We start from the raw sequence: 16,117 nt of genomic DNA, 5'->3' as shown, positions 1-16,117 counted from the left end.
ACTAGCTGGTAATAGCACAGTCTGGACCACAGTGTGAGCTTACTTACATGGGTGTCAGCTCAGAGTAGCCTCTTGGTGCCACTGGATTTATACAAGATTTACAGCCCTGCAACCAAGAGCAGAATTCAGCCCTAAATTATGATGCAGTTAAAGACCCCCTGTTTCTGAGTTGTGGAGCATTGTTTACACCCACATGAAATGGCTCGTAAAATGCCATTGCACTGATTTGTTGGAGTGTTAGGCTCAATTTGCTCAGGTGTAAATAACTACCCGGTGGGTGGCATAATATTTGCATCCTGTAGCTTAAGGCGTTGCTGTCTGCAGCAAATCAGTCAGGCTTCAGGCTGCAGTATCCTCCTGGGAGCAGGATGGATCTTCTGGCCTGGAGAAAGTGATGCAATAGCAGATTGCTAATGAGTGGGAGTTCATGGGGCGTGACATCCATAGAATAAAATTGGAATATCTTGTGTATACTTTTATTATATTTTGCAGCTGAAATCTCGTGTCCTGATGACTCCTTTAGCAATCTCTCCGCCGAGGAGCACGCCGGAGCCGGATATCAGCTCAATCCCCCAGGATGCAGCCACGGTACCCGACTCAGACCCCCCCCAGGCTCTCACAGGTACTCAGCCTCAAGTGCTCCTTGGCCAAGGGGTGAGCAGGAGCCACGGGCTGACAGCCAGATGTCACAGCCAGATGCTGGGCTTTCCAGAGCAGGGGGAGCTCATGAAAATGGGGTGTTTGCAGATTAGTCTAGCGACCAGTGACAAGGAGCAGAGTTATCCTGCAAGATTGTATTTTGACTGCTGTGTGTCAAGTTTAGTGGATATGTCAATCCCCTTGCTCTTGAAATGTGAACATCAAAAACCCATGAATGTTCCATTTTATACCTAACATTTTCACCCCATCTAATATGTTGCAGTGATCAGCCTAAATCCCTGTGTGAACATGAAACATCTGTTACAGCTGTGGGGTGAAGAACGGAGGAGCCGTGGTCTGACTGTAGGCAGGGCTGCCAGCACAAAAACCCCAATGCCTTATCACAGCAGCAGGCATGGTCATTTCCAAATCTAGTCAGAAAACATGGTCTTACTCCTTCTTTTTGTTTATATTACCAAAAGTAACATAGGTCAAGGCTTTTAAACAGATGTAAATAAGAAGAAAATCAACAAGACAGCTGATTTACCCTGAGATTTCAGAAGAGAAATGGATTAGATAACATTAGAATCTAAACACAACACATAAATCCCATTATTTCTTAGCTGGGATGCACAGAGGAGAAGTTTTCCATCTGCTCTGGTGGCAGAATGATACTAAACCCAGCAACAACGACAATAATATATTTTATTCTCGTTTATCCCTTCACACGCAAAGTCTGCAGAGCACTTGGCAAACAGCAGCTGAGTGGGTGGAAGTGCCCTGAGAGGCTGTGCCCAGGGCTGCTTTTGGGTCAGGACAGGGAGGCACAGTCCTGCAGCCCTGCCACATCTCCAGGGTGGCTCCAAAGGCTCTGTGGGTCATTTCAGGCAGTGCCCCACACCTCTGTCTGCCCATCCTCATGCCACTGGAACCTTTCCTCCCTACAGAGTGTGCAGGTTCCCACCAGAGCAGGGCTGGCAGGAGGTGAAGGGAAGCTCAAGCTAGCTTTTACCTCCCTCTCTGCTTCAGAAGGACTGTAGGGACCCTGGCTCTGCAGTGGGGGACTCAGCACACTGCCTGCAAGCTGCAGAGTCCCTCCCACAGCTGAGCCCGACAAAACCAGTGGATTGTCACAGAGAGACCACGTTCTGCATATTTGTCAAGGTGTGGCACTCTGGGAAAGCTGCACTCTGAAATCCCCCTGCAATTCCTGCATGCTGCTGCCGTATTTTCAGTGCACTGTCCCTTTGTTTGTTTGGCACTTGGAAGCTGTGAAGCACTGTAATGATAAGTATGATTGCTATTATCCCCCTGTTTACCCTGGATGTACTGCTTGAGCCCCTTCTGCTGGTTCCTGCAAGATGGGGGAGCAGAGTGCACTGTGACAGTTGCACTAGATTTTCATTATGGTGATGCAAACTGTAAATTATTTCCAACTTTACACAGCTGTCATCATGTCCTCCACTCTGCTTGATGGGTTTTTTTTGTCACATATCTGATTTCTGTCAGAAGATAATGTTATATTGTTTGAGAGATGACAGCTCGAGCACACTCAGCCAGCTATTATAATATGTCTCACTTTAGCCTGACTTCAGGCTGTGTCTTAGTCGCCCTTAGTTACCCAGCTCTATCCCTGCTTCCCCTGAGATGCAGTTAGCCTCAGCCAAGCTTAAAATAAGTTCACAGTAGTGAGGAGAACGCTCAGTTTTTGGCTATTGCTGGCAGGCCTGATGGCATGTAGAAAAACTGCCTTTGCACCTTATGAGAGGGGGCGTGCAGGGCTTGGCTGTGGAGAGGCTGGGGCAGACTCCCTCAGGGACCCCTCTGCAGCACAGGCACGTTGTTGCAGTCCCAAAATGTAGCACTGCACACCATGTACCATTTGCCTCAACTTAATGCAGTTTGTAGAGTGTTAGGTTGGTCACGGAGAGTTAGGAGCTCCCAAAGACCAGATTTCTGCCATGGCACTGTGCAGCATAGCCCTCCAGAAATTACAGCTGCATTTGAAGAAGGAAGGATCCAAAGGCTTTACATAAGTCATCTCAGAGCAATGCTTCTCACAGCAGCTCTCAATGAACCAGTCTAAAAACAAAGGAAAAAAATAATCTGAAAACACACCTCAGGCTGGCATTCCCTCCTTGCTGTGCAGTCACTGTTCTGCACTCCCAAAACATTTTTCTGTCACAAGTTGCATGGACAAAGTGGACTCAAAACAGCAAACCCCAGGCATATATAGGAGCTTTTTGAGATGTATGTAGCTTATCCTAGCCTGTGACACTGAGCTAGACCTAAACTCAGCTTGCTTTGCCCTGGCAATGGGTCATTAGCACAAGGAAGTCTGGCTCTGCCATCACAAGTGACAACAATTCACCACTGAAGGAAGAACTTGGGAAATGAATAGAAATGTAGAATGCTAGCATTTCCTAGGATGCTTCCAGGACTGTTTTGCAATAACTTTGTTGGGCTTTTATGCCTACAGTCTGCATTTATGTCAACAAGCAAGCGAACCTGGGGCCGTACCTGGACAGGAGAAAGGTGCAGCAGCTGCCGGAGCACTTTGGCCCCGAGAGGCCGTCGGCAGCCCTGCAGCAGGCAGTGCAAGCCTGCATCGACTGTGCCCTCCAGCAAAAGGTGGTCTTCTCCCTCCTCAGGCAGGGCTACGGGGGAGAGATGGTGTCAGGTAAGGGGTTTGTGCTTGAAGTAGGGAAGTGCTTGAAGCTTTAACATGCTCCCTAATCCTGACTGCCCTGGATGTCCTGTTCCCATCAGTGGGATGGCAACCAGCTCTGAATATCACTCATGCCTTTGCAAAATGAGCTGCTGCAGGAATCACCTCGGTGTCAGATGAAAGAATGTTGGTAAGGGGTATTGCAGTGGTGATTCAGGTGAGGAACGTGCGCTCCAGAGTGTGCCTCTTACCACTCTTTGGAACAGTGCTGAGGCCAGGGCTGAGAGCTGTTTTCATGCAGCTGTTCAAGCATGGGCAGAAATGCCAGCCCACTTCATGACACTCATTGCTACCACAAGTACACATGCATGCCTCATGTGATGAGGGTTGCAGAACTCTGGAACAGGTTGTCCAGAGAAGTTATGGATGCCCCAAACTCAGATGCCCCAAGCTCAGATATATTCAAGGTCTGGTTGGATGTGTATTGGAGCAATCTGAGCTAGCTGAAGATGTCCCTGGTCATTGCAGGAGGGTTGGACTAAATGACCTGTAAATGTCCCTTCCAGCTGAAATCTTTCTATAACTCGATGATTCTGTGTTTCACAAAAGGACAACTTTAATGGAGTTTAGCTGCCGGCAGCTCATGGGCCAAACCTGCTCTCTGCTGCAGGAATTGCAAAAGTCCCACAGCAATTCCCCATGCAGCAGGACTGCACATTCTACACAAATATATCTGAGAGAATCAAAGACCAAGGGGAGCTTCCCAGCAGCTCCTCATCTTCCCGCAGTGGCACTTCTTGCTGTGTCCTGATGAACCTCCCATGTCCCACAATGGATCCCCTGGCCTGGTTCTCAGTGTGAATGTGAAGTTTTCTTCTATCACAGCGAGAGTTTTGTGTCACAACATTCTTTTGGCATATGGGGGTGCAGTGGGAGTGAAACAATGATGGGAATATGGGAAGAGCACTCTCCAATGAGCTGCTGCAGATGAGTCAGGCACAAACACAAAGCCAAGGATTGCAAGTCCAATCAGTTTCACAGGGACTGCAGATGCTCAGCTGTGCCACTGGGACCTTCTTGTGTGGGAGCCCAAGCTCTGGCCCTCTGTGCAGCATATAAATCTTGCTTCTTCCCTCTCCTCAAGTTCTCTGTAATCACAGGTGTGCCTTCCCTAAGGGACACCAAAAATACTCCGAGAATGATCCAGACTTGTTCACAGAAACACAAGACTGAATCAATTCAGTGCAAAGTTTCATTTTTGCCTAGTTCTGTGCTGCATATATGACTTTCATTAGAATCAGGAGAGTCATATTATGCACCAAGCCTGCCAAAATCCCTGGTCTCATCTCCTCTGAGCTGGCTCAACTTCAACTTCACCTGAACTAAAAGCACCTGGTCAACATTTCTCCCAATTTCATGGTTCTTCTAGTCATCAAAGAGGGGTGAATGGCCTCCTAGTCATGGCTCTGTAATTGCACTTCACTCCCAGCAGTGCAGATGAGTTTTGTCAGGGGCTTTCCAATCTTCCCATGGCTTGGCTCACAGATGCTCAACCAGCTGTGGAGCATGATCCCTCACAGCAGCTCAGGCCAACAGGAAATCTCTGAAGTTATCCCCAAAATTATAAGTCTAATGTTGCAATTTTTTCTTGTTAGTAGTGATGGGAGTTAAACTATAGGATTGGGAAAGAACCTTCCAGGTGGAAGACTTCAGGCAGCTATATCCTCCCTACAAATCTGTTGAATTGAATGTGTCTTGATACAGCTGATCCTGGTGGGTCTGTTTTGACCCCTCAACCCCTCCCATGGTTTTTATGCCCTTTTTTTGATTCCTGGGTAAGTATGCCCCCATGACAGGCTTACGCAGGAATTTTAATTGCCCTATTCTTACCCTTAAATGTATTTCTAAGAGAGCCACCCCCATCCTGCTAGGCTGAAATACACAGTTCCTTTCAGGTGAGGAAGATCACTGCACCAGTGAAAGGAGTGCAGGTGTCTTGCACAGTCCCACATAGTGGGATGGTGGTGGCTGCAGTGCCACAGGGAAAATTTCTGTTCCCCAAACATCAATGCAGTCTGCCTGCGCACTTCTGCAAGTGTGAATTCCCTCTTCTTCAGCCTGTATGACCAGAATGATATCCATCAATCCATCTCAGGTTTCTCCAGAACTTTGTATAGTGCTTTTAACACTCCTGGAAATGTTTTGTTCCACACCTTCTAGAAATATATCTGAGTTTTTCATGACTCTGTCACTTTGCTGTTTTATGGGCATCTGGTAAGCCTGCATTATCATTTCTTGTCCCACCGGGTTGTTTTGAGCCTCTTCAAAGAGTTACGGATTTCTAAACATTTTATATGTTTGTTTTCCAGATTTTTTTTTCACCTATTTTTACCACCACGGAAGTCAAAATCAGTCAACCCTTTCTGTGCAATCTCCCAGGCCTCTTCTCCATTGGTGATGTCTGCCAGATTACAGCATCCACAAAATCTCTTTCGTGCCAGCACAGACTGCTGCAGGCTTCTCTCTGGGACTTGGGGTCTCCTGCCAGCAGACCCTGTTGCCATTTCTTGACTCACCCCTCCTGTGCAATCATTTCCAATTTAATGCAAGATTTCTCATTCTCTACTGAATTCTGCATTAACCACAACTGCCAACATTCCCTTGCCCATAAATGCAGTTAACTCAGTAAAAAAAGATCAACGATGAAGCTGTTACCTCTCTCTTCAGTACAGTCCTGGTACCTTTCATTCCTTCACAACCATGCCTTTAATTCTTTTCTCCCCATTATCATTTATAACCTTGGGTACTGCTGAAGTCAGCCTACCCATCACTACTGGTGATCACTGCACATCACTTTCTCTGCCCTTCCTTACACCAGGGTATCATGATAGCCTTCTTCTAATCACACAACACAATTTTCAGGTGGATGCATATATTAGAAAACCTTGCACTGCTGGCCATGCTAGTCAGCATCTTTCAGCCCTCCAGGGGGAAGGTGATCTGGGTCACACAAACTCAGCTCCTTAAGCTCCTCCAGTTTGTTGTGCGCTTCAGGCAGGGTAATTTTGCAAAATATTTTAAGACATGCAAATACTTGAGTAAAATTATTTCCCTTGCTCTCATTCCCCCTTCTGCCATGCACCCACAGGTATTGAATTGCTCCTGTTTTGCTTTCCAGTTTCAGCTTCTTTTGAGGGGAAGCAACATCTCCAGAGCCTGCTCGTAGTGAACAGCATTGGGTACGTGCTGCGCTTCCTGAAGAAGCTGTGTCGCAGCCTGCTGTGTGACAATCTCTTCAGCAACCAGCCCTTCCAGCAGCTCAGTGCCAGCACAGAGAGCCCCGGGGGCTGTGAAAGCACACGGATGGAGGCAGGTAGGCTGCTTGGTCACCTTGGCTCAAGATGTAATCCAGCTGAAGGAGTGACTGTCCTTTTTTTGGTGCTGTATTGTATTTGCAGGGTGTCCTGCAGCAGGGAGGAATGATGAATCTGACTCCATGTTCTTAGAAGGCTAATTTATTATTTTGTGATGCTATATTATATAAAAGAATACTAACTAAACTATACTAAAGAATACAGAAAGGATACTTACAGAAGGCTAAAAGATAATAATGAAAACTTGTGATTCTTTCTCCAGAGTCTGACATAGCTTGATCCTGATTGGTCAATGAGTCAAAACAATTCACATGAAACCAATGAAACAACCACCTGTTGGTAAACAATGTCCAAACACATTCCAAAGGAGCAAAACACAGGAGAAGCAAATCAGATAATTATTGTTTTCCCTTTTCTCTGAGGCTTCTCATCTTCACAGGAGCAAAATCCTGGGTGAAGGGATTTTCCAGAAAATATGACTATGACAGTGCTGTGCTGCGTATGATAGGGACCTGCAAGCCTCTGTGGGACCCTTCCAGAGGGAGGCAGTGAGCTTCCTTGTGGTATTTTCCCAGTGGCTGCAGAGGAGGTTCAGTTTGGGTGAGAACCACCGTGTTGAGGTGCCCCAGCAGAGAAATTTCAGACCAGCACATTGTGGTAGCACAAACCTAAGGTACACATTATCAGCTGTAGCACAGACAGCCTGGACTCCAATCTGCCACCTCCACCCATGAGAATAAACCTAAATGAGCTGTGACTGCTAAGTGGTTGGCTTTGCTACTTTGCAGGAATAATTCTCCTGGCTTAAAACCCTCCAGGACCAACAAGGTCCCTGTCTTAGTGCTTGACCATGTGGGGCAAAGCCTGGAGGAGCTGTGGCATGAGGCAGATCCATCCAAGGATGGTGTGGTCCTCAGGGGCAGCTGCCCTGAGCAGTGCTGAGCTCCCAGATGGATGGTAGTTCTGAGCTTCCTTCTCGTTTGTATTCTGGGACAGGGTGCTGCCCCCACGGAGCTGGGAAGTGCCTGCAGCCCCATCTAAAATCAGAGGCTGGAAAGCTGCCCTGGGGCCTTACTATGGCATTGCAAAAGCTGGTTTAGAAAGAAAGGAAGATGTAAATTATGGATATGAGCCTTCATTTCACCTGCAGTCTTCCTCCTGACTTAAATAATTTTTACTTTTTTTTTATTAACAACACTGTGGGTGTTCGGGAACACTCTTTCATGCATTCAATTTAATGGCAGATACATGCTGGCAGATAAGAGAAAGATGTTTTAGTGTCCACAATCACGATTTTTGCATCACTTGCTCACTAAGAATACCCTCAGTGTGTGCTTTGCTCACCAAATGGGAGAGGGCTGTGCACACGGTGCAGAAATCATCTTTTTATACCAAGAAATCCAACTACCACCCTTACACATGGGGGAAGAAAGGCAGGAGCCCAGACTGAAGAGCAATATTTTTCTTTATTCTCCACTAAGACATTTGCAGCAAGCTGAATGCTTCTGAGAGGTCAAGGGATTTCTGTAGCACCAAGGAGTGAAGCCCAGGAGGCCTGGCATTTGCGTTTGCATTTGCATTTTAATTTGCATGTACATTTGCATTTACTTTCTCACGACAGGGCTGTGTGTGAGAGAAGGCAATTCCTCAACCAGAGTTTTTACAGTTGCTGTTACACTCTGAGCATCTCCACCCCCACAAAATTCCAATGGAGATTTCCCTGCCACCATCCTCACCGGATCTCCCCAGACACTGAGGATGGGCAAAACATTATTTTCCCCTCAGACTAGACAAGGGATGTGGGTGTAGGCAAAGCTTCTCTCCTGGGTCTCCCACTGTGGGGTGGGGTGTGCGTGTGCTGTCAATAGCCCCCCAGAAGCAGCATGGGCTGGGCAGCCTGGGCTAGTCAGGTAGGTTTAAATTAGCCATGAGGAAGAAATTCTTTACGGTGAGAGTAGTGAGGGACTGAAACTGGTTGCCTGGAGAAGCTGTGGGTGCTGCATCCCTGGAAGTGTTCAAAGCAGGTTGGATTGAGGCACTGAGGCTATGTTTAATGCTGCAGTGTCTAAATCTCCTTCCATGCCCCCAGGAGCCAGCATTTCTCTGCAGCAAGGTCAGCCTGGGGGTTCCTCTGCTGCACAGAGCAGAGTCAGGGCTTCCTGCCCACAGTGCAGAGACAGGGAGGGCCAGTGATCAGTGGGAGCCCTGCTGCAGATGGGTCTGTGAGGACTCCTGTTGGGGTAAAGCTCTCATGGAAGGAGCAGGGCCAGAAAAAATCACCATAGGAAGTCACACAAAGCAGCCACATTTTTCATTATTTCTGTTCCCCATCTTGTAATTGAGATGTCTTTTCTTTTAGAATCATGTGCTTTTCAGCCCCTTTGCACCAATGAATCTAATCCAGGTATTGACTTTGGTGCAGTTACCCTTGATTTACACCATCAGAAGGGAGAGGAGAAGCCAGCATCGTGTCCAGCCATATTAATCCCCTTACCCCACACAGGAGTCACCTCTTAACCTTGCCCCAGAGCACATGCCCCTAAGCCATAACTCACCTGTGCTCACAGCAAGCTGCCAGATGCTAATGGCTGTGTACAGGCCAGGTGGGATTTGTTGACATATGCACATCTCACTTACAGCTGTGTTGTACATGCCCAGGAAGTGCACACTCATCAGGCTGTGCCTAGAGCTGGCCTCTGCAATGAGCCCTGCTGGCTGTGCATCACCCTCCCTGCAGCTGAGCCGTGCCAAGGGCCCTCACCTGTCTCATGCCCCACATGGGACATTGCCCAGGGCTCTTCCTCAGCTGTGAAGGGACTTCCTGTCTCCTGAGAGTGATTTGTGGGAGCATGGGTAACTCCCACGCCTCCTGGGAAATGCCCAGCTTCTGGTCTGCATTACGGCAAATCCTGAGATGTTACCTGTCACCACAGCACCTGGGTTCAAAGCACCTCTGGACCTGCACCCCAACATTTTCCATGGGAACAGTAGAGCTAAAATGATGGCAAGACCTGGGTGACCTGTGCAGAAAACCCTGTGAAGTGGGACAGGGGCTAAATGATGGGAAGCCAACAGAGATCCTTGCTATTTCTGTGCCAAACCTTGGGGTTTGGCTATTTTATGCTTTTAGACCGCTGATGTCTCCACATAGAGCACAGCTGCATGTGGTTGCAGCAAAACTTTATGCAAGAACTTTGCTGACCACACTGTATTATACTTACCACAGGGGAAGTGGGAAAGCCTGTGAATAAGGTCCCCAGCCTTGCTGTTCTCCCCATGGCCAAGCCAAATTTGGAACCATATGGAGTTCCCTGCCACTATCCACAGGAGAACAGCTTCTCTTCTGGTGGCGCTGGCTGGAAGTAGGGATCTATATGGAGCAGAAGCACAGCAGGATGCTAGTGCCTCTGTCTGTAGGAAGGTGGGCTCTTCCTATCCACAAGCCCTCGAAAAGCTGGTATGACAAGCACAATAGCAATGCACAATAGGAGTGTGACTAAGTAGGCAAGACACTGGCCTGGGAACTGGATTTTTATAAGAGACTATGTGGGCAAGCCACTCTTCCCTGCTGTGCCTTTATTTGAGTGTGTGTCAAAGGAGGGCAATAACTCTTGCCAACATGTGCAAAGCCCTTCTAAAACAGCTAGGAAAAAAGGAATAATATGATAGAAAACCACATATTATTACAATCAATATTTTCTGTTGCAAACACCAAATAAACAGCAGCTCAGAAGTTTCAAGTCCTGAGAGAGTAAGAAAAATGCTGTCTTTCCCCTTTCTAGTACCATGGCTTGTTTAATCTTGTCTTGTTGCATGCTATGAGGAACAGCACTCCTGGCTTCTCAGCGCACTCAGAATAAATGGCTTTTATGGCTATCAATAGCTTCAGTGCTCCTCAGCATTTAATTACCTGCAAAGGCCATTTATTGCCTCATATATTCCTCTACCATGATCATTATCCTTTAAACAATAAATAAAACATTAAGGTCACTCTTAAAGAGGGAGCAGAGACATCCAGCCACAACAAAGTATAATATAAAAAGTTTATATGGTCTTTGAGGCTTTTGGATTGATGGCAGAGCCTGCAGTACAGTTGAGAAAGGCTGGGATAGCCTTCCTTCCTTCCTTCCTTCCTTCCTTCCTTCCTTCCTTCCTTCCTTCCTTCCTTCCTTCCTTCCTTCCTTCCTTCCTTCCTTCCTTCCTTCCTTCCTTCCTTCCTTCCTTCCTGCCTGCCTGCCTTCCTGCCTTCCTGCCTTCCTGCCTTCCTGCCTTCCTGCCTTCCTTCCTGCCTGCCTCCCTCCCTCCCTCCTCTGCTTTCTCCCTCTCCACCTGACACAACTGGTCACAAGGCAAGGCATCCAACCAAGGACCCTGGTGCTGAGGTCCTGATGTACACTAAGGAGCAAATCCTGGTAGGAAGAAAAATAAGAGATGGATGGAAGAGAGAAAATTCAGCTGCGATGTATTTTGCCTGGACTCTATAGAATTGGCAGAATTGGATAAATTGAACTTTCTGACCTTTAAGTTGCGAGATTATTGTTTGCTAACTCACAAATGAAGACTCTTTTCCTTTAAGTTTATGAAACTGTATCTCTTTGTGGATGCTAAGCAATGGAGCTGTAAGCAGACATCTCTTCAGCAGCCAGCCCCAGGGAAATCCTCCTTCCCACATTCTGCTGGGCTGTTTTGCCTTCACTGACTTGAGGGGCTGCAAGGAAGTTCATCCCTTTTGAGAACCTACCCCTGGGAGGGTGTGGGCACTCTGCTCTCAGCAGTGAGTGGGGAAAAGCCCAAAGGCCTTTTTGTCCTTCAGCTCAGGATATGCTCAGTGCCGTGGCACAGACACCAACAGTGCTGGATATTGCCTGGGCTGCAGCCATGGAGGTTAGGAAAGAGAGCCAAGCTATGAAATAGAATTTAAGGATGCTTTATTTCTCCATATCAAAGGGTATCATAAGGAAAGTGGATGAAATGATGGGTATAAATGCATGAAGCATGATGGATGAGATCATATCCACTACAGAAAAGAATACCCCTGGGTGTATGCATTTAATTCAAGCTTTACAAGCAGTCATGTGGAGGAAGCACGGACACTTTCAGAGCCCTAGTCAGGTAAATTATGTGATTGTTACTCTGTTTTAGCTCCAGGTTTATCTTTAACTTTGTTTTAAATGGTTAAGACCTTCTCCCTAGAGGTATATGATTCCTCTAGGAGATATCTGAAGCTAGAAATCCAGGCTTTTATTTTAAATAGTTTAAATTAAAGTTGAAACAGGAATTTTCATTCCTGAACTTTTAAAATATTGATCCAAATACCTGTGATCCAATATACCAGTATTTCAAGCAGTCAGATGAGCGGGCCACAAGCCAGAACTGGGGGTGGGAAACCTCTGCAAGTGCTGCAAGCATAAATCAATATGACTCACCTGCTTTTCAAAGATACAAGTGTGAAAAAAGGTGAACCTCAAGATCCAGCACTTATTAAGTGAAACAAGAAAGGTTTTGGAAGAAAGGGGAACTTGTGCTTGTGAATCTGGGTTCGAGGGCCCTTGCTTCTGGGACTGCCTGGTATGTGGTGCCTATGGCAAGGCCTGGGCTTGAACCTCCATGGCAGGAAGCTGGGAGTGGGGAAAGGGAATTTGGCATTCAGGCTGCTTCAACATGACAGGTTTCAAACAAGATTCAGAATTTTTTGCACAGGACATTACTGATTTTTGTTTGGATGTTCTTTGGTTTTTCAGTTCAGTTTTTCACATTCCTCATGTTGGTCTCTTTTATAGCCTTTTATTGTCATCCCTCCCTTATCTGTCCTTATCTACCTTCTGTTTCTTTCTATCCTTTCCCAGTTCACTACAAAACAAATGGAGACCCACATACAGTGGCATTTCCATGGAAATAATCCCCTGGTTTTCTTGAAAAGTCTTGGCCACTTTTTAATCAACAGGGCTCCCAAGTTCCTTAGGATTTATTTGTTTGCAGTAATTATACAGAGTACATCAAAATGCCTTCAGGAAAGTAGTAACACGCAGCATCTGCCTGAAGAACATGAATCTGTTGGCAAAATGAGTGCAAAGCAGGGGATTAAAGCAATTAAGAGAGTACCAGCAGCAAATTGTTGGTGGTGACATGCAGTTTGGTGTTTGTGCTGGCCATGGACAGCAGTGAGAAAGGTCAGGGTGCAAGACAAGGTGTTGCACCACCAGCAGCTGGGCAAGAGAATTACATCCTCTGCTGAAAATAAACTGCAAAAGGTGGCTTGGGGAAGGGAATCAGGTACTTTAAGGTGGGTTTCTTCTTGGAAGAGAAAAGGTGAAGGTACAGAAATTACTTAAACAAAAAGGTGGCAGTGGCCTGATGGTCTTCATCAGAGAGGCTGGATTTCAGGAAAATGCAGTGAGGTTGGGGATGAGTCCTAGGGTGGGGGACACCATCCCCCTAGGATGGAGACCCAAGGTAAGCCCAGCTCCCCAGCAACATGGCACAGACAGTGATGGGGGGGAAGCTGGCTCTGTTGGAGCATGGAAAGAGGAGGGGATAAAAATGCTCAGCAAAGGGGAATTGGCGAGTTCCTAGCTGCTGGGATTGAGGTCAGCCAGAGATGTCAGAAGCAGAAGCAAAGAAGACAGGAGAAGAAAGATTTTGTGAAGGGGAACTAAGACTTTAGGGCTCATATATGTTATATGGCAAAAGAAATATTGGAAAGTTCAGCAGAGCAGCAGCACTGGGCAGGGAGAAATGAAGAAAATACTTTATAAAAGCTCTTATACCTGCATATAAACATGTGCACACGCTCATGCTTTATATGTACTATTCTACCCAATTTCTGGATGAGAATATTATATTTATTAATGAGCAAACAAAACTTATTTTGCAGTCACTGCATTTTGCTGTAGACATCTCACTTCTTGTATCTCAGATTATTTGTTTTTCAAACAATAAAAAAATTACCGGTAAATATTTTAAGCCAGTACTAAGCAATATGATTAAGGGACATTCATCGTGGTGGTAGCAAAACAGAAATGCACTAAGTACTTCATCTGCAGAGAATCCCAGTATATAATACCTTGAAATTTTCAAATAACACAGTCATTTTCATCTAGTCTATTCTGTATACAGCTTTTTTGTGACTTCTATCAATGCTGATTTATAGGGATACATAGTGCATTATAAACTACCCTGACAGAAAAACCCCTCCAGCTACTGCTAGAAGCTGGAAAGGGAAAAGATCGATCACAGCCTCTCCCACCTCCCTCTGCCATGGCAGAACCATTGCTGTGCTGAGACACAAAACTATACAGCCCTGATAAATCTTCTTTTCATGATGTACACTTTGGTATAACATAAAGGCAAGGGAGGAGGGAAGAGAGAGGAGGAGCAGGTCTGAAATCAGGTGGAAGAGACCAAAGGAAGACTTTTACTACAGCCTAGATCCCTGTGTCATTGAAATCCCTTTGCCTGCACTCGTGCGTGTGCCTAAACAATTTGCCTGTGCTGTAACATAGGACTGAAATCTCTCTATTGTAACAAAATGCATTTACTCAATCCTCCCAAGCACTTTGAAAATGGAAAAAATTCCTCAATGGGTTATTTATTCACACGAGCACCTTTTATTATTAAATCTAATATATTTGTCAGCAGCTAGCATTTGAATTTACTCTACCTTTTTATTCAGTTTGGACAATAAAACCATGTTGATCTGTTCCCAGCTGGTTTCATTCCCTAGTTCTACTGCATTAAGCACAATGTGGCTGTTGTCTGGGCTGCAAACACTCAAGGGAAATTGTTTAAATAATGAAAAAAAAATTGCTTATGCTGAAGACCTAATCAGGACAACACTGGATTTTGGAAAATTCTCTAAAAAAATTTAGATTCTTGATGTTAACTGACTGGCAGCATCTCCTTGGGGACTCAGCATTTCAGTTACTGCAAAATATTTTTTAGCAGCTAGGACACAGCTAGATGATACATGGTGCAGTAAAGCCTCAGACTAAACCCTGGAGAATTCATTTCAGGTTTTATCTCCATAGTGTGACCATAGTTTCAGTGTTCATAATATCTGCATTCACAAGTGAATGAGGCATATTTACATTTTCCTGTTCTGACTGACTACCAACCCCCCTTTTTTTTCCCCTGTGGATGCAACTGCGTGTTCCTATAACCCATGCAAATGTTCTCCCATAGACTGAAAACCGCAGGCGTGACAGCCCTGGCCCGCTGCTGGCGGGTGCCCTGGGCTGCCTGCTCCCTCCCTGCCTCTCTGCAGCAGCCTCAGGGATGCTGTGGCTCCCTGGGGATGTCTCCGTGCCACTCCACCCCGGCAGGCAGCCAGCGGCTCGGCTTTGCTGCCACAAACCAGATGTCACTGCTGTAATCTTTTCCTTGTCCAGCCACGGGTTGGTGTGGAAAAGGGCTGGTCCTTGCCCAACTGTGCAGGGGCAGATGCATGCACCAGAGAGTGGTGCTGACACGGTACAGAAACATCTGGTAAGGGTGACATCATATTTTCATTGTGCTGCATGTCTGGATGGGCAACGGAGCTAAAAGGAATGGGCTGGTGCTGTAATCCCAGAGTAAATCACAGCAGCCAGAGCTGGAAAGTCTTAATCTATCACAGGAGACTCTTATCTTTAGATAGATGCATGCAGGCTCAAACTGCAGGGAAGATAAGGGCCGTGGTACATTCCTGACTGGTCTGAAATGTGTGAGGCTGTTTGGAAGGAGCAGAAAAAATTCTTTTTTAAAATCTTTTAAGAGTTGATGTTTAAAACAGAGGATAGCAGTTCAGAGCCAAGGCATATCTTTCACAATCTCAAATACTGTTTATACCTTTCTGCTCTCTCCCTGTCTGGCTTACACTAGATCTAACTGATGGTTAAACTCATCTGAAGTATTTCCTCCTGCATTTCAGCATTTGCTTTTTGTGTTTCCCCACTTGTATTTTCCCTTTCACGAAGGCTGAGATGCAGGGTTTCTAAGCTGCTGCTCAAACCTGTGCCCTCCCCCCTTCCCCCAGTCCTCCCTCACCCCTCCCACCTCCCCAGTAGGGCAAATGCCATCCTTGAGCAGGGAGCAGGAGCCGGGCTCAGGAACTATAAAATACAGGCAAAGATAAAACCATACAAAGAAGGAGCCTCTCGATAGGATTTTGACACTGTGGCTGGCTCCTCTCAAAATGACTGGGAGATGAAAAAAGGCTGTCCCTGGCTATGAGAAAGGAGAGGTCTGAGGAAGCTATGATATCATGCTGCTTAAAATATGGAGTTCACATCTGGTCAGCCCATTATAGACAATATATGGTAGCACTTTAAAAGGTACAGGGAAGGGTCAGAGGGCAAAGCCCATCACTAAATGATATGAGGAATAGGAGACGACACAAAAAAGGAATAGTGGGGGCAGAGAAAAGAAAGACAGAAATAAATCTGTATTGACTGTGAGG

The 16,117-nt window shown here is 46.2% G+C and overlaps 1 protein-coding gene across 1 annotated transcript in view; it reads left to right on the top strand.

The window, feature by feature from the left end:
- Positions 1-16,117, top strand: part of SCML4 (Scm polycomb group protein like 4) — a 65,003-nt gene that overhangs the window by 30,485 nt on the left and 18,401 nt on the right. The window contains exons 3-5 of the mRNA XM_064706886.1: positions 493-622; positions 3,119-3,319; positions 6,486-6,680. Coding sequence (XP_064562956.1) covers positions 493-622; positions 3,119-3,319; positions 6,486-6,680 — 526 coding nt within the window. The remainder of the gene's footprint in view (positions 1-492; positions 623-3,118; positions 3,320-6,485; positions 6,681-16,117) is intronic.

This window comes from Zonotrichia leucophrys, chromosome 3, assembly GCF_028769735.1.
Source record: "Zonotrichia leucophrys gambelii isolate GWCS_2022_RI chromosome 3, RI_Zleu_2.0, whole genome shotgun sequence".
Taxonomy (NCBI): Eukaryota; Metazoa; Chordata; class Aves; order Passeriformes; family Passerellidae; genus Zonotrichia; species Zonotrichia leucophrys.
Note: the sequence above shows the minus strand (reverse complement) of the source record. Positions and strands in the feature narration are given on the sequence as shown.